Source organism: Lithobates pipiens, unplaced genomic scaffold (assembly GCF_037356315.1).
Source record: "Lithobates pipiens isolate NorthernLeopardFrog02 unplaced genomic scaffold, aLitPip1_a1.2 Scaffold_1, whole genome shotgun sequence".
NCBI lineage: Eukaryota > Metazoa > Chordata > Amphibia > Anura > Ranidae > Lithobates > Lithobates pipiens.
The window spans coordinates 15,290,353-15,316,177 of NW_027507685.1; the positions used below are offsets into that span (position 1 = coordinate 15,290,353).

General features: G+C 41.7%; 1 protein-coding gene across 2 annotated transcripts in view; it reads left to right on the forward strand.

Moving 5' to 3' along the window:
* The window catches only part of ATG4A (autophagy related 4A cysteine peptidase), a 44,585-nt gene extending 19,840 nt beyond the window's left edge, over positions 1-24,745 (forward strand). For both annotated transcript variants that reach the window (XM_077478894.1, XM_077478901.1), the window contains 8 exons: positions 5,223-5,295; positions 6,933-7,012; positions 13,383-13,570; positions 15,259-15,337; positions 17,414-17,559; positions 18,803-18,859; positions 23,202-23,313; positions 24,272-24,745. In XM_077478894.1, the coding sequence (XP_077335020.1) occupies positions 5,223-5,295; positions 6,933-7,012; positions 13,383-13,570; positions 15,259-15,337; positions 17,414-17,559; positions 18,803-18,859; positions 23,202-23,313; positions 24,272-24,336 (800 nt within the window). In that variant the 3' untranslated portion in view covers positions 24,337-24,745. The remainder of the gene's footprint in view (positions 1-5,222; positions 5,296-6,932; positions 7,013-13,382; positions 13,571-15,258; positions 15,338-17,413; positions 17,560-18,802; positions 18,860-23,201; positions 23,314-24,271) is intronic.
* Positions 24,746-25,825: the final 1,080 nt, after the last annotated feature.

Genomic DNA, 25,825 nt, shown 5'->3' on the forward strand with positions numbered 1-25,825 from the left:
TTCTGTCCAATATTGGCCCTAGTATATGAATGGGGACCTTGGATTGTGGGCTCCTTGAGGGTAGGGACCAATGTGAGTGTGCAATTTACAGGGATAGGGGTAGACACTCACTTAGGTTGAACTGGATGTACTAGTGTCTTTATTCAACCTTACTAACTATGAATATGTCCAAGCAAAAATGCTTTTTTTATTTTTCCTTGCATGTTCCCCTCAGATCTAGAGCAACTGCACTTGAAATGCACAGACTATTTGCCTTTAGTAAATCAACCCCATTGCGGTCTGACGGCAGGAATCCTTTGCTGTCAGAGTACACAGATCAGCAGTTGCAGTTTTCCAGATTGGCCAATCGACAAATCGATCTAACGATTGATTTCTGTTGGAACAGGGAGGGCCACTCCCTGCTGAACTGGTGACATTTTGATCCATTTGTACCCATCTTAGAAGTCCCCTACCTTTATTTTACCATATTGTTATTTGAGAATTGAAAGCTGAATACGGATGCTGTGCGCACATCAGACTGAGATTACTCTTTTCCAGAACAAACTGGCCAATGAGATTCCCAGTGCAAAGACCAAACACGGAAATCAAACTTGATGTCAGCCTAATGACCCTTGATGCCGGCCTAATGAAAGGTGCCTAGTGAACGGCTGCTATGGTTACTGCCTATTGATTGAGAACATAACATATTTCCCTAAAGCCAGTATTGTGTCACCTGGATACCTCGCGTTATGGAATAGTTTTTGAAATGATGTTGGGCAGTAGGCTGATTTTGACAAATTGGAAGAAGTGAGAAATGCCTGCTTTGGCCAGCAGTCGTTTATGAGAAATCAACCCTATTTTTCTGATGAGGAACCTAAACAAATGAACATAGTTACTGTGGGGGGAATTATGATTTGATCCCCTGCAGCTTTTTTAAGTTTGCCCACTTACAAATAAATGAAGGGTCTATAATTGTTATCATAGGTGTATTTTAATGATAAAGACAGAATATCAATCAAAAATCCCAGAAAAAACATGATACAAATGTTATCAATTGAGTTCCAGTTCAGTGAGTAAAGTATTTGATCCCCCTACCAACCAACAATAATTTTGGCTACAGTAGGTGCTCATGTGGTACACAGATTGGTTCTGTCAATTTAAAGCAGTTGTATACCCGCAGGACAAAAAAAATAAAAAATGACTGTTCAGTTAATAATTTGGGTATACAACCACTTTAAGAAGGTGCTCTTAACGACAACGCGTTATGTGTATAAAAGACATCTGTTCACAGAATCTCTTTCTTCCGTTCAAACTTCACCATCAAGGGCAAGACAAAAGAGCTGTCAAATGAACTCAGGGACAAAATTGTAAACCTGAACAAGGCTGCAACAGGGCTACAAGAGTATCAGCAAGAAGCTTGGTGAGAAGGAGACAATCGTTGGAGCAATTATTCACAAATGGAAGAAAGACAAAATAACCATAAAGTGCCCTCGGTCTTGAGTTCCATGCAAGATTTCGCCTCATGGGGTAAGGATAATCATTAGAAAGGTGAGGAATCAGCCGAAAACTACACGGCAGGAGCTTGTGAATGAATGATCTCTGCTAAAGGTACAGGCCGATTTTGCCGCATTGATGGGGCAATGGACGGGGCCATGTATTGTAAACTCTTGGATGAGCGCTGCGACGGACCCCCGTACTCAAGATGAGTCTGCCCGCAGTAAATGATTCCTTTTTCCAGAACCAGCACTATCCAAGACCCCTAAGCTCACCCAGTCATTAGCCGTTACTCAATGTAGGGTGAAAAACTTCAAACTGTTTATTCAAACACAAATATACACTCGGGAACAACTCCCCGCTCACTTTGATTCAGGGCCGGGTAAACTGTCCAATAAGCAGGGAGAGTTGTTGGAGGAATTCGCCCCTTCCCTCTCCACCCTGCCCCCAGTCCACATGCCAGGAACACAAATACAAAACATCCATCCCATAATACATTTCTACTAAGGCAGACAGACACAACAGAACTATGGGACACAGCCACACCCCAAATGATCCCAGCAAACAGACCACAACAGCATGAGACAACATAGTTTTTCACACAACTCTATATGCATATATTTTATTTTCCCCCTTCCTGATTTTTTTTTTTTTTTTTTTTTTTGCATATTTCTCAAACTTAAATGATTCAGATCATCAAACAAATTTTACTATTCTACAAAGATAACCCGATTTAAATCCAAGATGCAGTTTTAAAAAATATTATTTCATTAAGGTAAAAAAGCTGTTCAAAGCTGTTCAAACCTGCCTGGCCCTATGTGAAAAATTAAATTAATGTGATTAGCCACATTTTTTTGGAAAGCGGAGTTAAATTTCACATGCCACCTCCAGGCCTGATTACTGCCAGCCTGTTGAATCAAAAAATCACATAAAAAGAAACTGTCTGACAAAGTGAAGCATGCCAGCAGATCACAAAAAGCCACACATCATGCCACAATCTAAAAAAATTCAAGAACAGATTTAGAAACAACGTAATGTACATGTATCGATCTAGGATGGGTTTCAAAGCCATTTCTAAGGTTTTGGAACTCCAGTGAACCACAGGGAGAGAGAGCCATTATCCACAAATGGAGATAACTTGGAACAGTGGTGAACCTTCCCAGGAGTGGCCGGCCTACAAAAATTACTCCAAGAGCATGATGATGACCAGGAGGTCATAAAAGAACCCAGAACAACATCTAAAAATCTGCAGGCCTCACTTGCCTCAGGTGAGATCGGTGTTCATGATTCAACAATAAGAAAGAGACTGGGCAAAAATGGCATGCATGGGAGAGTTCCAAAGCCAAAGCCACTGCTAACCATAAAGAACACAAAGGCTCATCTCACATTTACCAAAAAGCATCTTGATTATCCCGAAGACTTTTAGGCAAATATTCTGTGGACTGAGACAAAAATTTTACTTTTTGGAAGGTGTGCATCCCGTTACATCTGGCATAAAACGAATACAGCCTTTCATAACAAGAACATCATACCAACAGTAACACATGGTGGTGGTAGCATGATGGTCCGAGGCTGCTTTGCAGCTTCAGGACCTTGATGACTTACTATAATTGATAGAACCATGAATTCTGAACTCTACCAGAAAATCCTAAAGGAGAATGTCCGGCCATCAGTTAATAACCTCAAGCTCAAGAGCACTTGGGTTATGCAGCAGGACAATGTTCTGAAACACAACAGCAAGTCTACCTCCAAATGGTTCAAACAAAGCAAACTAAGTTTTGAAGGGGCCTAGTCAAAGCCTGCACTTAAATCCATTTGAGATGCTGTAGCATGATCTTACACAGGCCATTCATGCTGGAAAACCCTCCAATGTGGCTGAATGAAAAAAATTCTGCAAAGAAGAGTGGGCCAAAATTGCTCCACAGCAATTTGGAAGACTCATTTCCAGTTATCAGCGATGCTTGATTGCAGTTGTTGCCGCCAAAGGGGGCACAACCAGTTATTAGGTTTAGGGGCAATTACTTTTTCACATAAAGCCAGGTAGCTTTGAACAGCTTTTTTTGCCTTAATAAATGAAACCATCATTTAACCACTTCTAGACTCCCCACCTTCATTATACGTCAGTACTTTGAAGAGGAGTATCGTTGTTATGCCATAACCCCGATATCCTCTTCTTCAGTGAGCGGTCCAGTTTCAGATAAAAGTGGTCTCTGCGGCGGACTCTCTGCGAGATCACTTTTATCGGCGGCGGGAGAGGGGCGATCGGATCTTCACCCTTGCTGGGCATGGAGACGAGTGAGGGGAAGATGGCCCCCACCTGTCTCCATAACAATGCAGGGCAGAAGGGACGTCAAAATGTTACTTACGCCTATAGCTCCTAAAAAGGCCATTTAAAAAAAAAAAAAAAAAAAAAAATGTAAATGACAATTTTTTATTTATTTTATTTTTGCATTTTTGTGTAAATGTGAGATCTGAGGTCTTTTTAACCCCTGATCTCATATTTAAGAGGTCTGTCATTCTTTTTTTCTATTACAAGGCTTGTTCACATTCCTTGTAATATGAAAAAAAGTGACAACTCCTTTTTTTTTTTTTAAACAGTGTAACAATAAAAGGTAAAATAAATAATGAATACGCCGCTGCAGTGCCCTAGACCTCCTCTGTAACTCAAAGCATGCAACCTGTAGAATTTAAGTGTCGCCTAATGGAGATTTTTAAGGGTAAAAGTTTGTCGCCATTCCACAAGCTGGCACAATTTTGAAGCGTGACATGTTTGGTATCAATTTACTTGGCGTAACATTATCTTTTACAATATAAAAAAATTGGGCTAACTTTACAGTATACTTTTTCACACAACTGTATACAATATTCCAGTGTGGCTGTACATCGAGTCCGACTAGCAAAGATCAGACTGGGGTTCTCGGTCACCCTAATGCCCCCAGAGTTTCCAGAGCTCTCCAGGGAAAGCTGGGTTCCACAAGCCAAAGTGAATCCCGTCACAAAAACCATCTCCCCTCAGCCAGGACACTGAAGATGGGTCTTTCAGCATGACAGTGACCCAAAACATACCGACAAGGCAACAAAAGAGTGGCTCAAGAAGAAGCACATTAAGATCATGGAGTGGCTTAGTCTCCAGACTTTAATCCTATAGAAAATTTATGGAGGGAGTTGCCAAGCGACAGCCAAGAAATCTTAAGGATTTAGCGAAGATCTATAAAGAAGAGTGGACCAAAATCCCTCCTGAGATGTGTGCAAACCTGGTAAGCAACTACAAGAAATGTCTTACCTCTGTGCTGTGTATCCACTAAGTACTAAGTCATGTTTTGCTTTGGGGATCAAATACTTATTTTACTCAATAAATTGAAACTCAATTTCTAACATTTGTATCATGTGTTTTTTTTTCTGGATTTTTGGTTAAATTCTGTGTCATTTAAAATACACCTATGATAGACCCTTCATTTCTTTGTAAATGGGCAAATTTTACAAAATCTGCAGGGGATCAAATAATTATTTTCTGACATTTATTTAATTACAGAGCCTCTGTAGTAGAGATTTCCACATGTTGGTAAAGAAAAAAAATGCATAGCATGTCATATTCTGGTGCTAAAGTTTTTTTATTATATGTATCATTATTGTCAGATGGCAGCTCTTTGCATGCCATGATGCTTTATTTCAGTTCAATAAACCACATTCTGCTGCAGAATTAATATTCATAACTCTTTATTTCTGTTTGTTCCTGGGTCGCAAATCAGCACAGATGGGTGTAGGAGAAGGGAAGTCTATAGGTGAATGGTACGGACCAAATACAGTGGCTCAGGTCTTAAAGTAAGTATTTTATAATTTACTTACAGTAGAATATTTTCTCCCTGTAACTAAACAACTTGTGGGCTTATGTATGGAAGGAGTGCAAACAAGAAGATATCTAGAGGTAGATAAAGTTGAAAACTTTATGTATCGGGGAGAGTGAGGTGAGAAGTGTGTGTGTGTGTGTGTGTGTGTGTGTGTGTGTGTGTGTGTGTCTATGTGTCTATGTATGAGGGGTGGGGTAGGTAAGTTGTGTTTTTGTTTTGGGGGGGGGGGGGGGAGTAGTGAGCAATATATGTCTATGTAATTGGGGGGGGTGACCATCTAGTGTCTATGTATTAGGGGAGGGGTGGGGGTGTATGGGGGGGAGATGAGCACATGTGTGCCTGTGAAGTCAGGGAGGGCAAGGTGAGCAGTAAGTGTGGGGGGGGGTGGTATTTGTGAGCATGTGTCTATGTATCGAGGAGGGAGAGGTGAGCAGTGTGTTTCTATGTATTGGGGGGAGAGGGGAGCAGTGCATTTATGCGTATCAAGGAGGGGAGAGGTGATCAATGTGGGGCTATGTATTCTTGGGGAAAGTTGTGTGGTCACAAACTCCTGTCGTGTGAATTGGATACAGAGAAATTTGAATCCAATTGGCACTAGTGTAAATTCAGCATTAAACTTTTTTCACATTTCAGTTCCTGGCCTAGGCCAAAACGATGACAGTCTTCATGGGCATTTTTAATTTTTTTCTTTCATCTGGAGGAGGAGAGGATGGGTTTCTCAGTTAAGCACATTCTACCTGCATGCTTGAGCTAAGGACAGATGAATTTCAGGAAGTAAATGCTAAGTGAATCATCTGCCCTTACTCAAGATGGCCAGAACTCAAAATGCCAGGGGGTGTTTTTCAAAGTTTTCGGTTTTTGGCTCTCAGATACAGTTAGGTTCAGCTTTAGGATCAGGCAGATTATTTCTGTACTCTACAGACTAACACAGATGCATATTTTTTTTTAATAGTTTATTCAAATGATGTACAAATGCAATGCAAGTTTACAAAGATATACAGAGAAAAGTTAAAAACGTAAGAGCAACACTATACTGCACAAACTACATTTATCCCAATGCTAAAAAAGTTACTTTTGATTTCAGTCCTAGAGAGGAGGTATACCCGCCAGAAGCTTCTCACCACAACGGGGGGAATGAATGAGGATGGGGAACACAGATGCATATTAAACCCCATACCCACTATTAGATTTTCTGCTGATTTTTTAATTTTTTTTGCTCCTTCAGATTTACCAAAACCATATAATATGAGGTCAAACCTTAGGAGTTTCAATTTGTATGCAATCAGGCAGGCCCTTGCACTACATGGTTTTGGTAAATCTGAAGGAAAAAATCTGCAGAAAATCTGATAGTGTGTATGGGCCATTAGTCTTATAAATGGGCCTTTATGAGCCTCCGGTATAAAAGACTATGTGAAAATAAAGTGAGGGAGTTGCTGCTACCAACCAACTCAACTTCAATTATCATTTTTCTAGTGCAGAGTTGAAAGCGATAATTAGTTTTAATTCCTGTGAGCTGTGCCTCAGGCTTGTCATTGCGTCTAGACTTTATAATATTATTTTATAATAGTTATAAATACAACTAAGAGACTAATAATTTCCTCATGTTTCCAGGAAACTTGCTTTATTTGATGAATGGAATTCATTAGCTGTTTATGTTTCAATGGATAACACTGTGGTCATTGAAGATATAAGTAAGTTCTGCTTTTTTGTTTTTAGGAAGTAATTTTTTAGTTTAAAGTACTAAACGGATAATATTGTTACAGCATCTGGTCACCCAGTGGGGTTAATGTAATCTAGATTATAAACTCTTAAGGAGCAGGTTCCTCATTGTGGCGTGGCGTATTGTATTGAATTGTACTGTTTGCCCTAACGTTGTAAAGCAACTGTTGACACTATATAATTCTGTATAATAATAAAAGGAATTTTATTAAGGTGGGAGCAGCTTTTCATGTCGTTGCATCTTTTTTTGTTTTTCAATCTGCAATTGTTTTTTTTTACTCCAACTTATTATTGCTGAAAAATATGATGTAAAAAGCAAAAGCCAAGAAAGGCAGCTCCCATATACTTGTTTATTTGGGAATGTTAGACATGCTTACCTTTTTACTTCTAGAGGTTAATGGGTTGAACTCTCACCTAATGATTTGGTACTGTGCTTCATCAGCTCACCTAAGGGCCACAAACTGTGAGTGGCACAAAGGGAAATCAACAGCTATCTGTTAGGCTACTTTCACACTGAGGCGGATGTGCTGTCAGATCACTAAAAACAGTCCTGCAAGTAGCATCTTTTGAGGTGCTTTAGGAGCAGTGTATACACCACTCCTAAAGTGCCACTGCCCATTGAAATCAATGGGCAGCGCTGGCAAAGCGCTACTGAAGCGGTGCTTTTAACCCTTTTTAGACCAAAAAGCACTGCTAAAACGAAGATAAAGTGCAACTAAAAATAGCGGCGCTTTACTGCCGACGCCCCCCCCGCGCCCCAGTGTGAAAGTGCACTAAGGAATATCTGTTGAACATGGAGGCTGTAGTTCTCATTGGTGACAACAGCTGTTACAGAGTGACATTATTTTAAAAGGCCAATTCACTCTAGTCTAGTGTTTATGTGAAAATGGGGTAGAGGTGGAGGTGTGGCTAATAGCAACCCTGGACAAGTCTGTTTGCTATTGATGGATGGAGTTTTTGTAAATCCATCCATCAGACGAAGTTAACAAAATACAGAACTTTACTATCTGAAAAGTAAAAAAAGGCTCATTGTTGCTCATAAAGCAATGACACGTGGCATGGTAAACTTCTGAGGATTTATATCTGGGGTGGGTAGCATTGCAGGCTTGGAGACGGATCCCATTTCTCTATCCTCAGAGTTCATCAAGTGAATATGTATTTTCACTTTATTAACTCAACGGATCTCCTGTTTCCCTTCCCAATAGGAGACGGCAGAAGGAATCGGGTTGGTATGGCTCAGTCCTTTACAAGGCCCATTGTTAATTTCCACCATAGTCCAGCTAGTGACCTTATTGCTTTTATATGCAATAGTTTTCTTGTTGCTAAATAACTGTACATAACCGAAAGGCAGGGGTTGACAATTGGAACATCTCAGGCACATCTGAGTGAGGCAGTCAGAGATCAACACTAGGGATGGGCAGAACTTTCGAACACCGCAAAAGTTTGTACCCGAATATCGAACCCCATTGAAGTTAATGGGACCTGAACATCAAAAATTAAAATTGTCCATTTTGAAGGCTTATATGCAAGTAATTGGGCATACAATAGTTTTAGGGGTCTGGGTCCTGCCCTGAGGGACATTTTTAAATGAGCAGTGATTTTTTTTATTTTTTTTGGGGATTTTTAAAGTGAAAGCATAAAAATGAAAAATTCCTTCCACTAGTTCCTGGGTGGTCCCCTTAGTCTACCTGTAAACTGGCAGATCTGTACCATGTCTAGAATCTGCAGCAGCAATAATTGCATTTATAAAGCCATAAAAAATTCAAGCCAAAGATTCAAGATTTTTTGGATACATTCTTGTGTCACTTTGACTTTGGATAGAAGGTAACGGGTGCATAAAAATTGGTCTTTGGATGTCGGTGGTGCCTTTCCACCTTAACCCTATAGAGGTAGTCTTGATGAAAGCAAGAATTGGCCTTGCTGTAAAAAAAAAATTGCAATGATATGTACTTGTCAAACAGGTACAGAAAAATTGGTCTTTGGCTGTCGGGGTGCCTTCCCACCATAACCCTATAGAGGTGCTCTTGATGAAGGCAACAATAATTGCAATCATGTGTACCTGTCAAACAGGTGCTGAAAAATTGGTCTGTGGGTGTTAATTGTGCCCATTAAACCTATACCAAAAACATTCTTCCAGATGAAATGATTGAATACCCTCAAAGCTAGGCAGCCTCAAAGTCCCGCAGAGATTCCACATCCCAAAAAGACTTGATCAGTGACATCAGCATCAGGGGCTTTATAGCTGGTAATCCAGGACTGATTCATTTTTATAAAAGTAAAACGGTCCACGGAGTCTGTGGACAGACTTGTTCTATGATCAGTAACAAAACCTCCTGCAGCACTGAATGCCTGTTCTGAAAGTATACTGGATGCAGGGCAGCCCAACAACTCAATAGCATACTGGGTAAGTTCTGGCCAGTGGTCTATTCTCATGACCCAGTAAGTCAGTGGATCATCAGCTGGAAAGCTCTCCTTCTCTGTTTTGGCCCCGGGGTAGTCGTCCACCATGTGATGCAGACACTGCCGATGGGATATGGAAGCTGAAGCCCTGGATTGGGAGGACTAAAACAATTCTGAAATGCTTCACTTAGGCGGACGCCTTCTCCAACACTCCTCTCTTGACCAACAGAAGACTCAAAACTACATTTTCCAGGACACTGTGACTCACTGTAGTCAGGAAAAACGTTTAATAAAATCCTCTTTAACGTGTCCTTAAGAGATTTTATCTTCTGCACTCTCTGTGAGGACGGGGTGAGTTCTGAGACCTTCCCCTTATAACAGGGATCAAGGAAGGTTGCCATCATCCTTCTCCTTTATGCCACGTATTTCGCAGGCTTTGAAGCATGAGGTTGCCCATGCACCTCAAATTTGCCAAGGCTTGAGAAGCAGACTCCTATGGGTTACTTAGAATGACAACTTCCTCCTCCCAGCCACAAACTACTCCCAAGGGACCTGGAGTTTGAAAGCCATCGCTTACAGATTGACGCATGTCTTCCTCTTCTTTGAAGCCTATGAAAATGCCAGAATCCCCCTCCTCATCCTCCTACCCTCTCTCCTCCTGTGTGTTCTGTGACATAGGAGTGATAGTGTCTGAATAAAGTGGGCCTTGAGAGGAAAGGAAGTCCTCCAGTGCCCTGTCGGTGCTCCAGCAGGAACACAACAGGGATTATGTCACTGATGCATGCACTGTCATGGCTCACCATCCTTGTGGCCTCCTCAAATGGTGACAATACAGTGCATGCATCCTTAATGATCAGCCATTGGGATGGGGGAAAAAAAGCAGAGGCGGCCTGAGCCTGTTGCCGTGCCATACACGCAGAGGTACTCATTGATGGCCCTCTGTTGCATGTATAGCCGCTGCAGCATTGCCAAAGTCGAGTTCCACCTGGTGGGCATGTCACAAATCAGGCGGTTTACAGGCAGGTGAAATTCCCTCTGAATTTCAGCCAACCAAGCACTGGCTGTGTATGACCGCCTAAAATGGCTACAGACTCTTCTGGCCATCTTTAGCACATCTTGCAACCCTGGGTACGTATTTAGGAAACGCTGCACCACCAAATTGAGGACATGTGCCAGGCATGGCACATGTGTCAACTTTCCCTGTCTAACGACAGACAGGAGGTTTGAGCCATTATCGCACATCACCATTCCTTGCTCCAGCTTGCTCCAGCTGTGCCTCTCCTTGTAGAGCTGCAAGAATCTCTGCTCCGATGTGGTTCCTGTCCCCTAAAAACTCCAGCTGAAGGACTGCATGGCACCTTTTAGACTGACTCATGGAATAGCCCTTTGAACACTTAGGGGGGTACCTGATGTTCATAGGATAATTCTGCGGAGGAGGGGGGGGTAGAGCTCACAGGTCTGGCATCACCACCAGCTTTATGGAGACGTGGGGGCACAACAAGATGCAGAACCGAGCCCTGTCCTGCATCCTTTCGAGTTGCAAGCAGCATTATCCAGTGTGCTGTGAACTAAATATATCGTCCCTGCCCATGCTTGCTGGATCACGTGTTGGCAGTAAGGTGTATTTTACGGCTGACTGCCTTGCCCAACGATGCCAGAACATTCCCTTCCGCGTGATGATAGAGAGATGGAACGGCCTTTACGTGAAAAGTAGTAGCCACTGGGAACCTGCCATTGTGGTACAGTACATTGTGTGAATTCACGGAAGGGGGCAGAATCCACCAGGCTAAAAGGCAGAAGTTGGAGAGCCAACAGCTTTGACAAGCTTGCATTTAGATGGTGGGCATGTGGGTGCCAGGGACTGTATTTTTTTCCTCACTTCAGCAGATGGGGCAGAGCTGGTGTGCTGCTAGGACCTAGGACGCTCTGTGCTATACCATCATCCCTGTCAGTAGAGGCTGCTGAAAGATAATGACTCGGTATGGCAGGGGCAGACTGAAGTGGGTAAGGAGGAGGGACAGATTTGTGCCCCTTTTGTGTGGCTTTTAGGTGCTCTTACCAATGGGCTGAGTGGTTGGACGTTAAATGCCTTGTTATGCATGTGGTACCCAAATGGTTGGCATTTTTGCCACATTTGATGTGCCTGAGACACTGTAGAAAGCAACAGTGCGATCTGCTGCAGATATGCTGAAAAAGGCCCCAACAGCTGAGCTTTGGGGAGTGGGCCAGGAGATAACAACAGCTGCAGAATGTGATGGAATAGGGTGGCTGCTCTCTACTCTTTCTTGATGTCGGCCTCCTTGGGATTGTGCCGCCTCACCTTCAGTTTCATCCTTTGGTCTATCTGGCACCCAAGTATCTTCATCATCATCTTCATCGTTACCAATACACTGTGGCTTGAATGCCAGTTGGTCTACCAGTGTTCCTCCCTCTCTCTAGGCGCATGTTCCTGTCATCCTCAACCTCCGAACCAACATCTGAATCCAGTAATGGCTGGGCATCATCAAGGAGCAAGTGGCTGACGCTTTAGTCAAATAACTCAGCTGACTCCTCAATGGCTGATGTTGGGGCTATGGCAGGAATAGATGTGGACAAGGAGGCAGGTTTATCCACTCTGGCATCTGCAGGGGACTTCACACTTGTCTCTGCTTATGTGACAGAGGATAAGGAGAAGGAGGAAGGTTTAATAAGCCAGTCCACCACCTCTGCATACTGTGGCTGGATAGCACGGGCAAACTCACTAAACAGAGGAAATGATGCCCTGCCTGAAGACTCACCACCATGTCCACCTTTACCTGTGGACACATTTGTTGCTGGCCCCCTTACAGTGCCAAGGGAATGTCTGCCTCTCTTTGTCCTCCCAGAAATTATTGGACGGGGGGAGTGCTTATAAGCAAATGTAAAGAAGAAGTTGAAATCTGTATGTAGATGCACTGTAATCAATGTAAAGAGGTGTTTGGTGCACTTTAATTTGAGTACTCACACTACACAGATACACTCCACAGATACAAGACAATATACTGCAATATAATGTGCCAAACGTACAGTGACGCATAGAACTATATGGCGTTTAACTGGCAGTAACGCACACAGAACTATATGGCGTTAAACTGGCAGTAACGCAATCAAATAGACGGTGTTCAGCCATCACTACACTGATGCTATCTGAACTGTCTCTACTCTAGCTATGACCCAATGTAAAGATTACTGACACGGTGTCACTACACTACACTGAAACTATGTGAGCTGTCCCTACTCTATACTAATGTATGTATGAATGACAGTCTCACTACACTACAGGGAAACTATCTGAGCTGTCCCTACTCTAGCTGCACACCATGAATAGCTGAATGATGGTCCTCCTCACTACACTCACACTATCCCTAGACTGACACTAAACTAATATTCTATAATGACAATTGAAGCAAAATAGCACAGTATAGCACACTAAATAATAGCACTGAACAGAGTCCTGTTCTATCTCTCTCCATGCCAAAATCACACTGAAAATGGCTGCCTTTGAAAGAATACTTTTATACTGTGGGGTGGGAATGAGCCATGATTGGATAAAGTCATGATGACAGTGTCCAATCATGACTCTGACAGTGCTCTGTGCCCTGATTGGCTGAAGCTTGCAATGCACTGTTCAGCACTGAAATGCATTGTGGTCGGTACAAGGGACCGAACAAATGGTTGAATGACCCGTCTGTTCGGATGTTTGCCAAATGACCGAACAACGAAAGTTTGGCCCAAACTTATGCTTGGGCCGAAACCATTCGCCCATCCCTAATCAACACGTACAACTGTAACATTAAGTGTTACAAGGTTAATGTCCTCGGTCTTATGTCCTTATAAGATTGTTATACTTTGACTTCATTTTCTTTTCAGTGTGTTGTATGCAATAAATGTCTACTGATGAATGTTTCAATTCCCTTGATACAGGAAAGATGTGCCGCCATCACCCTTACAATTGGAGCACAGTGCAAGGCAGTTCTCACACTCACCAAAGTGCTTGGAGCAGATGTAGAGACACTTCAGAGCAGACATCAGCATGGAGGCCACTTCTGCTCATTGTCCCTCTGCGCCTAGGAATCAACCAGATCAACCCTGTTTATATAGATGCTTTTAAAGTAAGTTCTTTTCACTTTCTTAAATCTAGATCAATAGAAACGGTTCCTTAGAGGTACCCTTGTTCACCAATGCTGCAGTTGAATTTTTTTACATATTGGGGATTGATTTACTAAAGGAGTAGAGCATGTTCACGTCCAAGCTAAAATCCTGTCCAATTGTTCTCTGGGTGTTTGTTTTTTTTGTTTTTTCTTGCAAATGATTGAGTATTCTTGGCAAAGTGAACTTTTACCACATTCACTAAAGTAGGTGAAAATTCACATTTCAAAGTGAACATTCATTTATTGCACCCCGTAATCCTTCTAACAAATATTATGAATGTAGATGTTCTCTGAACCATTTATTCTAATGAAGATTGTTAACTCTGTTGATCATCAGCGTTATATGGATTGGTTCTTACAGCTTCTAGGTGTGCTCTTTCCTCTTCTTGAGAATCAAGGATGATGGCTCTATGTCTAAATAACTATTTAAGGACAACATTCCACATTTTGGGCTTCTTTCATCTAATGTTTCAAGCACAAATTAGAACCTTCTTTTAAAGAATGACAAATTAAATGTTTGATACATAAATATAACATGACTGTGCTGTGTTTTTAACCCACTTTTTAAAATGACTTACTGTCGCTTTAACAACAGCCAAAAAAATGCATGTCTGTGGCACAAAGTGCAGACTAGTCCACCCCTAGAGGTGCACATACCTACACATTTCAGTGCCTTCACTCTGTCTGAATGTCAGGCTGGACTAACTGGGCCAAATTCAGATTTACTTGCAGTTTTCAAACTTGCCCATTTCTATGATGGGCTGCCTTACTGGACAGTAGAAAGTATTTAGCAGATGGGAGGAGGTTAGCAAACTTTGACACTACAAGGAAGTGCCAGAACTTTGCCCACACAAAATGGCTGTAGATACGGTAACTTCTTTTTATATCTGTTTGCAGCTCTGTCATTTTAAAGTGAATCTGCGTTAAACTTGTAAACTGAAGCCTGATGTTACTTAGAAGTGTCTGCATATATTTATGAAAATGTTTAGGCTGTCTTGGTAGCCATTAATCCTGGAATGCCCCAGAATGTAGATTTCACATTTTAGCAGACGTAGATTTCATAGACGAAGGAGACAGTGGACCCATTATGGAAGTTCCAGTTCTTTGAAATTCACTAAGGCCTCATGTACGCTGCTGCTAAACGGACATTTAGGAGCAGTTGGGCAACGGGTCCTGAACTATACTCTGTTATCTTATCTGTCCTCGTACACAGGGTCGTTTACAGTAGTTTCTAAGCAGTTAAGTTTACAGGCTTTTTTTGGAATGCAAAAAAATGGGTTCAGAAGCTGAGTTTAGAGGCATTTCAAGTGCCAAACGCTTCTAAACATGTTTAGCTGTGTTTCGTTTACAAGCATTTTTCATTTTTTGGCTATTTAGAATTTTTTTTTTTTTTTAAATACGGCAAAACAGACGTTTTTAAATGTGGGTTACTATCTGTCAAGTTAAATTGTTCAGTAGAGGTTGTAAAAACGTCCCGTGTACATGAAGCTTAGGTGCCTGCTGGCCCTTATAGTTGGCTCACTGGTGCCTTGTATAGCATTAGGTTTCCACATTTGTGGCTATCCAAAAGATGGCAAACCAGAAAATGTTTAATAGAAAGTAAATATTGCAAGTACATAATGGCCACTTCTCTTTTCTTTTCTTTACAGGAATGTTTTAAAATGCCCCAGTCGTTAGGAGCTTTAGGTGGAAAACCAAACAATGCCTATTATTTCATAGGTTTTTCAGGTAAGCTTATTATCCAGGGATGACAGCGCCGTGCTCTCTCTCACCACTCTGTCACTCCTGTAACCTTTTTAAAGGGAATGTATAGTAATAAAGGGAATGTATAGTAATTGCATACATATTTCAAACATGCATCAGATTTGTTTTTGAACATAAGGAGGTTAATTAAATGAATGCAGAATTATGATTAACATAATGCTTTTCCTAAAGCTATGTATGCTTTCTTGATATCTTTATTATGCTATACTTATTTTTATATCTCTGATTATTGATGAATATTTTTGTGCTATTACTATCAATACATGTTTATCTAAAACCAAAACCCTTTTTTTTTTTTTTTTTTTAGATTTGTATTGATTTGAAAGATTGGAACACATGCCAATTTTATATTGCCGTATCTTTACCCTATTTGTCACCAAGAGTGAAAATGAAAGTTCCAATTTTTGAGTTATTAACGCAGCAGGAATTGAAAGTAAAACCTTCCAATAGGGTCACTATTTCTGGTAACAACTGTCTAAGCCCCTGTACACACGGTCGGAGAATCCGTCGGAATGTGTCCTATCGGACCGTGGTGTCGGATAATCCGACTGTGTGTGGTATGCATCGGACTGTTTCCGTCGGAATATCCGTCGGACCAAATTTTGGATGTATGGAAATGCGCTGGAAATATTTTCCGACAAACTGGTCCGATAGGACATACTCCAATCATGTGTAGAGAATTTCGATCGGACAAAGTGCCACGCATGCTCAGATCAAATTCCTACATCAAAGCTATTGGCTACTAGCCTGAACGTAGTCCCATCGTAACGAAATTACGTCATCACGTTCTGAAAGATCGGATTTTTCGACAACTGTCAATCCGACGGATTTGGTTGTCGTAATGTCCGACCGTGTGTACAAGGGCTAAGAGGGGATTTCCCTCAGTTTGGAGAGATTTGCTCACACTTTCTGTTGTGGCTATGGGACAGGAAGTGAAGAAGAATAACGTCAATCAGATATAGATGGCAAATAAACCTAACAAGAGTTATACTACCCCTCCCAACTGGTTATGAAGTCCAAATATTTTTTTGCCTTAATGAATTCCCTGCCTTAAGGTAAAAAATATCCCCTTGCCTGTTCCATCTGTAGCAATGCTGGTCTCTCTTCCTCTTCTCACAGAACAGATTGAGAACAGCGGAAGCCAATGGCTTCTGCTCCTGTTAATCATATATTATGAGGAGGGAGCAGGTGGTGGGCTATGGACACACACAGCTCAGCTGTTTAGCACGCCCGCATGTGTGCCTCCATAGCAAGGGACTGTACTGTGTAATAATATTGCATAGAGCAGGTAAGTATAAACCTCTTTTTTTATTGTAGGGAAAAAAATGCCTTTACAACCGCTTTAAGGATTCTTAATAGATTATCATTAAATCAAACCCTGTGTTCTTTGAATATTCAGCAGGAGGTTTGATTAATCGCCCATAGGGGTATGTACTTACCTTTCCTTTCGCTATCCTGAAGCTCCTTTTTAGAGCCAAAGAAATTGCCTGTTACCTCTGAGTATGGAGGAAAACATACTTTATCTGACAGCTTTGTCACAGGAGAGTCCATAGCCCTGTTTAATGTTAAACTCCAGCAATTTTTAGTTCATACAGGGCTTTCCCTTACCTCTTGGCAGGTGGGAAGTGAAAGAAAAGTAAGTATGTTAATCTGGGAAGGGCTGCAATAGGGTGAACCTGTTGTTTTGCTCTGCATGGACAAAGTACCGGTTTACTTTAAAGTTGAACAGATTGGACTGCCAAGGTGTTTGTTCATTAACTTCTGCACCATACGTTATTAATGCATAGTTGTAGTAGTGAACATAGTCAGTAGTGTGTTATGTCCTTTCTGTGTGTTTCTGCACTAAGGACCCTGCTGGCTTGTATGGACTGTCAACTGGGGACATTGCCAGCAATGGGTTTCTCAATCTAGGAAACACATTGCGGATTATGTTTCAATCTGAAGTGTGTGTGTGTGTGTGTGTGTGTGTGTGTGTGTATCAGTTTAATATTATAGTATTAGTCTTTATTCAAAGATGTCTTCACTGTTTTCCTTGTAAAGGGGATGAACTCATTTACCTGGATCCCCACACAACGCAGACCTTTGTGGACACAGAAGAAACTGGGACAGTGCAGGATCAGACATATCACTGCCAAAAAAATCCTAACAGGATGAAGATTTTGAATCTGGACCCCTCAGTGGCATTAGTATGTAGTAAACCCATTAAAAAAGATGCATTGTAATTGTTCTGAAGTATTTCTGTGCATTTCTTCTTCCTGATTCGTAATTGTAGCTCAAAATCTGTAGCAGCTGTGTATGGCAACCAATCTGTAATCTTGTAGCAAATGTGTTGTGTAAATTCTGTGTCACTGCTTCTGTTTTTTGCCTTGCTGTGTTAAAAAAATGATAAATGTCCACCATGGGGTTCTAGTACTCGGGGGGGCATGTGATCCTTGCCAAGGCTGTAGGTCCCTGGTTCCCAATCTGTGTTTCCCTATTGCCCTGTTATAGTAGCGATTTCTAGCAGTCTGGTATAACATGTCTTCCGTCCATGACTATTTCCTGAAGCATACCCCAAGTCTCCAACAACAATAGCATGTTCACAGTCTCTGACTGTCTCCTGTAGTATGTCCACAGTGTCTGACCATCTCTTGTATCATGTATGCAGTCCCTGGCCATCTCTTGTCATGTATGCAATCTCTAACCATCTTTTGTGTCATGTCTGCAGTCTCTGACCATATTTTGTACCATGTCCACAGTCCCTGACCATCTCCTGTACCAGGTCTGTAATCTCTGACCATCTCCTGTGCCATGTCTCCAATCTCGTACCATGTCTACAATCTCTGCCCATCTCCTGTACCATGTCTGCAATATCTTCCCATGTTCTGTACCATGTCTGCAATCTCTGCCCATCTCCTGTACTATGTCTGTAATCTCTGCCCATCTCCTGTACCATGTCTGCAGTCTCTGACCATCGCCTGTACCATGTCTGTATTCCCTGATCATATCTTGCATCATGTCCACAGACTCCAACCATTTCCTGTATCATGGCATTAGTCTTTGATTATATTCTATTGTGTGTCTGCTGCCTCTGATAATGAATGTTCATTGAATTTTATGTGCAGCCCTTTGGTAATGTGGGGGCTGCCACTTGCGGCCCACCATATCAAGCTGGTTAACCGTCACTGGTTTATGTCATCAGAGGCTTAAGAGCAGCAGTTATTTATACAATGGTAGGAAAAGATTACTTTTTAATAATTAATGTGATTTGGTAATGCTGCTATGTTTCTGATTTATTTAGATGAAGTATAAATGTTAATAAGTTACTGCTGTGTTTGAAGACAGACAGGGACAGAGCTCTTTACATTGCTTCCAGCCCACCGCACTGGAGTGTGACCTTTACTGATTGCTCTAATTCTTATTGATTACAATTTTCTCTTCTCTCCCCAGGGATTCTTTTGCAAGGAAGAAGCAGATTTTGACAATTGGTGTAAAACTGTAGAAAAGGTAGGAAAGGCAAACATTTCTCAGTGTTGCACTGGTGGCAGAGGGGTGCTGCCGTAGCAAGTCAGTGACTGCTTTTTTACATTTTATCAATTTTCTTTTTTTTTTTTTGTCAGTGAGATTAACCACCCATGTCTCCCAGTGTGCTGCTGGGCTCATTCATCCAGACATATGCATATTTTCTTCATGAAATAAAGGTTATGACTGGCAGAGCTAGAAGATCCTGAGTAAAATATACTCAGATTAAGTCTTGTGTAATCTGCAGCGGTGCCCTACTTTTTTTTTGTATGTGCGACTAAACTCAGTGCACATTGTAACATGCAGGGCTGTCAGTCTGGTGAACTGTACATGTCTTTGAGTTGGAATTTCCCTCTCTATCCTCCTGTCCCCCCCCCATCAATCATGTTCCCAGGACATACGTACCAGCATCTATAGGGCTGGGATTTTCTATGGTCAGGGTGAATTTCATGCTGTGTCCTATCCTTCCACTATTCAGACATGTACCTGTCCTTAATAAGGTCATTCTACTAAGTAGGGATTTTCCATTTTTATCTTTCTTGTCCAGAGCACTCTGTGGCCTGTAACCCCAGTCATCCTCTGTATTCCATCCTACAGATCCCTAGTAGTCACAGTTGTCGCCCTAATAGTCATCCGTGACATATATGTAGGTGGACCTGGACCTGGGGGTATCTTGATACATGTTACATTGCCAGGGAACTGGAGGGCAGGAGACTATAATGCAGTAGTCAAATATGAAGGTGGCTACATGTGTGTTAGAGTTATACCAGAATTGTATTATACCATCTACATGTCTAATGGCTACCTCTTGTGCTTGAGCAATAATTACAATGAAAAGGATATACACAATCATGGTTTGGTCCCCTCGGTCTCTTCCTTGGGTACAGGGACCTTCTTGCAGTGGGAGGCATGTATCCACGAGTTCTTCCCGGCCACCTTGACTGATGTTGCGGTTGTTAGGAGAACCTGGAAAGGACCATCATATCTGGGTTCAAGAGTGTTTTCTCACAAACTTCTTTATCAGGACCCAGTCACTGGGGACAAGCTTGTGTGTTCCTGTATCTAACTCGGGATCTGGAATGGAACAAAATACCTGCGAATGGATACCGGTTAATTCTCGAGATATAAAGCAGGCACAAAATCAGTCAACAGATCAGATTGGAGCTGTAACTGTTGTGGGAAGTAACAACCCAATCTGGGGGCTGAACCAAATAATATTTCATAGGGTGACAGGCCATGATTTCCCCTTGGGGTGTACCTAATGCTGAATAAGGCAATGGGTAGTCTATCTGGCCAACTCATTCCTGTTTCCTGAGCTGAATAGCTAGATGGGTAATAGCATGTGCATCCCAACCCAAAGGGAAGTTAGCTTGGCATAGCGTCACTGTGGAATCAGGCAAGGAGACCTTGAGGGCCCTGGATTTGGCGAAATTAATTTGGAGGTTGGAGAGAAATTTTAAAGAGGGAGAAATCTTTTAAGAGGTTGGGAATTGTGGTAATGGGGTCTGTGAGGAATAAAATTACGTAGTCTGCGTATGCTGCCAGATTGTATTGTTTGGTATTGATTTCAACCCCTTTTGATGTTCGGATTAGTCCTGAGCTTGCGGAGTATAGGTTCCATCGTGAATATAAATATGGGGCATAAAGGGCATCCCTGTCGAGTTCCATTCGACATGAAGGCGTCCCAACAGGTGACCGTTGACTCTGATTCTCGCAGTTGGGGACAAGTAAATAGCAAGGATGTATTGGAGCATGTAGTTTCGAAACCCCATTTTATGTAAAACCAAGTCTCGGCTTTATCTGTCTTATTTCAAAGACCACTTGCTACGCATTCTTTAGTCTGGGATTTTATGCAAGGGGTGATGCAGCTTAATCTGCCAGTAAAACCTCATTTGAACTCTTGGGACTTGAACTTAGTTTTGTCTGTGTTACAAAATCAGCCATTTGAACCGATACAACATATTCCCTTAGTCCTTCTGACAAGGAAGTTGGTATTTTTGTTTGCTATATCCTCAGCAAGGAGGGTTTCAAAATTGGCTGCTCTTTTTTGTAAAGAGCCATATTTGATTTTTCATGAGGACAGAGTGGTGTTACACCCTGGTCCAGACTTTTTGCCAAAAGTGGTTTCAGGTTTTCACCTGAACCAAGATATTGTTCTGCCATTTGTTTTTTCCAAAACCATGTTCCAGGGAAGAAAAGTCACTACATTGTCTTGATGTGGTGAGAGCAGTGAAAATCTATTTAAAGGCTACTGCTCAGATTCGAAAGACTGATGTCTTATTTATTGTGCCAGAGGATCCTAAGAAAGTACAGGCAGCGTAAAAATCCAGTTGCTAAGTGGATGCGGCAAGTTATAATTCAAACTTATAATTTAAGGGGTTAGATTCCCCCTTTTCAAGTTAAGGCGCACTCTACCAGGGCGGTTAGTGCTTCTTGGGCAGTGTGTCATCAGGCCTCCATGGCTCAGATCTGTAAGGCCGCAACTTGTTCTTCAGTGCATACATTCACAAATTTTATCAGCTGGATGTAAGGAGGTATGAGGATATCGCCTTTGGGCGCAGTGTGCTGCAGGCAGCAGTATAGGTGCTCAAGTCTGGGGTACCCTCCGGGTTGTGTCTCCCTCCCCACAAGTAGCATTGCTATGGGACGTCCCATTATGTAGTTAGTTAAGGCTCTGTGTCCCATGATGTACGATAAAGAAAATAGGATTTTTATGGCAGCTTATCTGTAAAATCCTTTTCTTGGAGTACATCATGGGACACAGAGGTCCCTCCCCTCTTTTTTTGGGATTTAAGTATATTGCTTTGTTACAGAAACTTATGTTCTCCTGGAAGGAGGAGGGGTTATATAGGGAGTGAACTTCCTGGATTGGGTATACCAGTGTCCATCACCTGAAGGTGGCCTATAACCCATTAAGTAATTACTTAAAGCGCTTGTATAGTCCTTTTTACAACTTTTACCTACAGGAAAGCCTATAATAAGGCTTACCTGTAGGTAAAAAAAATATCTCCTAAACCTGTACGGTTTAGGAGATATTCCCCTCGCAATGCGCCACTGACTGCAGCGGCGCACAGGGGATTCTCGGCCGAAAGTCCGGCAGACGCCAGACCCTGTCGAGAAGAAATCTGACGATATCGCAGCTCCGGCCACTCACAGCGCCGGAGCCATGATACCCGGAAGACACGCCGAGGGAACATGTCAGCTCCCTCGGCGTGCATCGTGCAAGATGTCGGGGCCTCGTTATAAGGTAAGTATTTCATAATGAGCTAGTAGGCGGTGCATACTAGCTCATCATGCCTTTTCCCTTGCAGGTATGAAAAAAAAAAACTCAGCGGCTTTACTACCGCTTTAAGGCTCTGTGTCCCACTCCAAGAAAAGGATTTTACAGGTAAGCTGTTATAAAAATCCTATTTTGTGGCGTAGTAATGGCTTTCTTCTGGCGACTTAACTATGCAGCCCATCTTTCTTCAAGTGTCTCCTTATTGTGCATCTTGAAACGTCCACATAACATGTTTTCAGAGAGTCCTGTATTCCACCTGAAGTTATTTGTGGGTTTTTCTTTGCATCCCGAACAATAAATTATAGAAGAGACCTCATTACAAGTGTGAAAGCCACACCAAAAATGAAGACAACCACTAATAATACCTCAAACTAATAAAACGAATGTTAAAGTACACCATATGTTTCTTTTGAAAGACAAGATGTTTTGCAAGATTGTTGGTGCTCTTTTCTTTCAGTAGAGCATGAAGGAAGCTGGCATAGTTTATATTCAGACTGTAGTCAATAACTACTTTATTTAGCTGGCTTTAACTAAAGAGTTTTTTTTTGTCAACTTTTTTAAGCCTGAATTGTCAATTTTTTTCATCAGACTGAAAATGGAGGAGCTGCACAACTGCAAGAAACATACTATTTAAAATGCTCATTCCCAGAGACTGTACTAAATGGGTCTATTTTAAAAATGTAAAATGCAAACGAATGAGCTGCCCTAATGCAATGTACGACATTGCACATTAAGGTTCCACAAAGATTTTAATGCTCCCCGACACTTCTGGATTGCCAGGTTTAACAGAGATGGGAGTCATGCACGATACCAAGTGCAAGTGGATATAAGCTCCTAAATCTTAGGAGTAGGTGCATTAACTACAAATAAACTACAAATAAGGGGCCCATTGTATGTATTTTTATCCATGAAAGTGGGTCTGTGCTGCATTTTATTTTTCTATACTGACTTTCTTCCACTCAACTGCATTTTGATACTCAAAGATGCAATAACATTAAGGTCTACATATCCGCTGTTAATTTAATGAGATGTTTTTTTCATTGGCAGGAGATACTAAAGCAGCAGAGTCTACGGATGTTTGAACTGGCACCAAAGCACCCTCCTCACTGGCCTCCTTTTATACCACCAACAAAACCAGAGGTGACCACTACAGGCGCAGGTTGGTAAAAGAAACATTGCAATTTAGCTATTAACAAAGTTCTGTGTGTGTGTGTGTGTGTGTGTGTATGTATAATATATAAATATATATTACACAGTATCTCACAAAAGTGAGTACACCCCTCACATTTTTGTAAATATTTTATTATATCTTTTCATGTGATAACACTGAAGAAATGACACTTTGCTACAATGTAAAGTAGTGAGTGTACAGCTTGTATAAAAGTGTAAATTTGCTGTCCCCTCAAAATAACTCAACAAACAGCCATTAATGTCTAAACTGCTGACAACAAAAGTGAGTACACCCTTAAGTGAAAATGTCCCAATTGGGCCCAAAATTTCAATATTTTGTGTAGCCATCATTATTTTCCAGCACTGCCTTAACCCTTTTGGGCATGGAGTTCACCAGAGCTTCACAGGTTGCCATTGGAGTCCTCTTACACTCTCCATGGCGACATCATGGACCTGATCAATTTTAGAGATCTTGTGCTCCTCCACCTTCCTTTTGAGGATGCCCCACAGATGCTCAATAGGGTTTAGGTCTGGAGACATGCTTGGCCAGTCCATCACCTTTACTCTCAGCTTCTTTAGCAAGGCAGTGGTCATCTTGGAGCTGTGTTTGGGGTCGTTATCGTGTTAGAATACTGCCCTGCGGCCAAGTCTTCTGAAGGGAGGGGCATCATGGTAAACCCCAGAGCAGTTTAGTGTCTTGCAGAAATAATCCTGACAGTTTGTATCCCATTTTAAATACATTACACTAAGTATATACTGAGGGATATATATGGGCTAACTTTGCTTATCTCACTTGCAAATGCTAGTCGCCTAGCATGACAGCCAGACAACTAGCATATGCAGGGGAGATCAGCAATGGCTTAAAATGTAATGAATATATCATTTTGCATTGTTTCCATTGCTTGCCAATGATTAATTTCTGTTCATGTCTGTTCATTTCACAACAGAGCTCATTGAGTCTACTGATAAACTCTTTGATATGGAGGAGGAGTTTGAGATCCTCACAGTGTGATGAAGTCTCTGTGTCTGTGCTGCTGCCGCTGGACTACACACAGCAGATGCAAGTTTACCAGAAAGTGCCTGAGTCAGAGAAGAGAAAAGGGAACAGTGCTGGGAGCCACTGGGAGCAATTTCCGCACTGGATATACATTTCTAGGAGAGAGATACCCGTTCATTGTATACTTCTGTTTCTACGATGGCCAACAGTGTTTACACTCTCACTCAGTGTGTCTAAAGATGGAGTTCAGATATTTGCACTGAACAATGGCACTGCAGGCCCCTGCGTTTCACAGTATACACGTAGCAGACAAAGGGTTAACTGTCTCCTTTTTTGCAATACCCTAACTTGCACCGTTTTTATACACTTCCATGCTGGAAAAGTCTGTATTGTTTGTAAGAATTTTAACAATTCCTTGGAATTATGTGTGTGTGTGTATGAATATATTACTGACTTTTCCTGCTGAGAGGATTCGGTTAATTAACGTCCTACTCTCTGCGCTAAGGATACAGATATATATGTTTCCTGGCCAGTGCTACGTATTATATTTTCATGTTGGATTGCCTGACAAGCATCGAAGGCCCCTATTTGTCCACAGTTGGTAAAAGGTCTTTTTACAGCCTTGCAGTTTGTATAACTTGCTGACAATCAATTGTTCCAACTGTGCTAACTTCCTTACACCGACCCACAGCAATGGGATAGCGTTCATGAGGGCAGCCATTTTGTGTGCAATTCACCAAGATACACCCGATGCCTTTTTTTTTTTTTTTTTTTTTTTTTTTTTAAATTTCAGCAGCAAAAGAGGCAAAAATAAATGTAGCATCTCCTTTTTGTTACACGCTTTTAGTTAAAATTTGCCTGAGGCTTAGGAAGGAAGAATCCATTTTATGGGCAAAGTAACTTTAAGAGAGAGCAGTCTATCCAGACTGAACCGCCCATGAGCAAGGAGGCAAACATCATGTGACCAAACAGTAATATTGGACACGCTTCAAATACATTAGCTTATTTCTTCCTAGGCAGCAGGCACTTTTTTTATTATTATTAAAAATGAGAGCATTCTTATTTATTTTGACTATTAAAACAGAGTGTAGGATTTTTCTGCATTAGCACTTTTTATCTCATAGCTAGGTTTTAAAGCATTATGCTTACATCTGTATGTAAGGCTGCTTTCACACTGAGGCGCTAGAGCGCTAAAAATAATGCCTGTAAAAAGCCTCTCCTGTCGCTCCAGTGTGAAAGACTGAGTGCTTTCACACTGGAGCGGTGCTCTGGCAGGACACCAAAAAAAGTCCTGCAAACCGCATCTTTGAAATCAATGGGCAGCGGCGCTTTGTGGGAGCATTTAACCCTTTTCGGCCGCTAGCGGGGGTTAAAAGCTCCCCGATAGCAGCAGAAAAAAATGACGGTAAATCACCGCTAAAAATAACGTTGCTTTACCGCTGATGCCCCCAATGCTCCAGTCTGAAAGTAGCCCTAATGCCGCGTACACACAAGCAAATTGTCC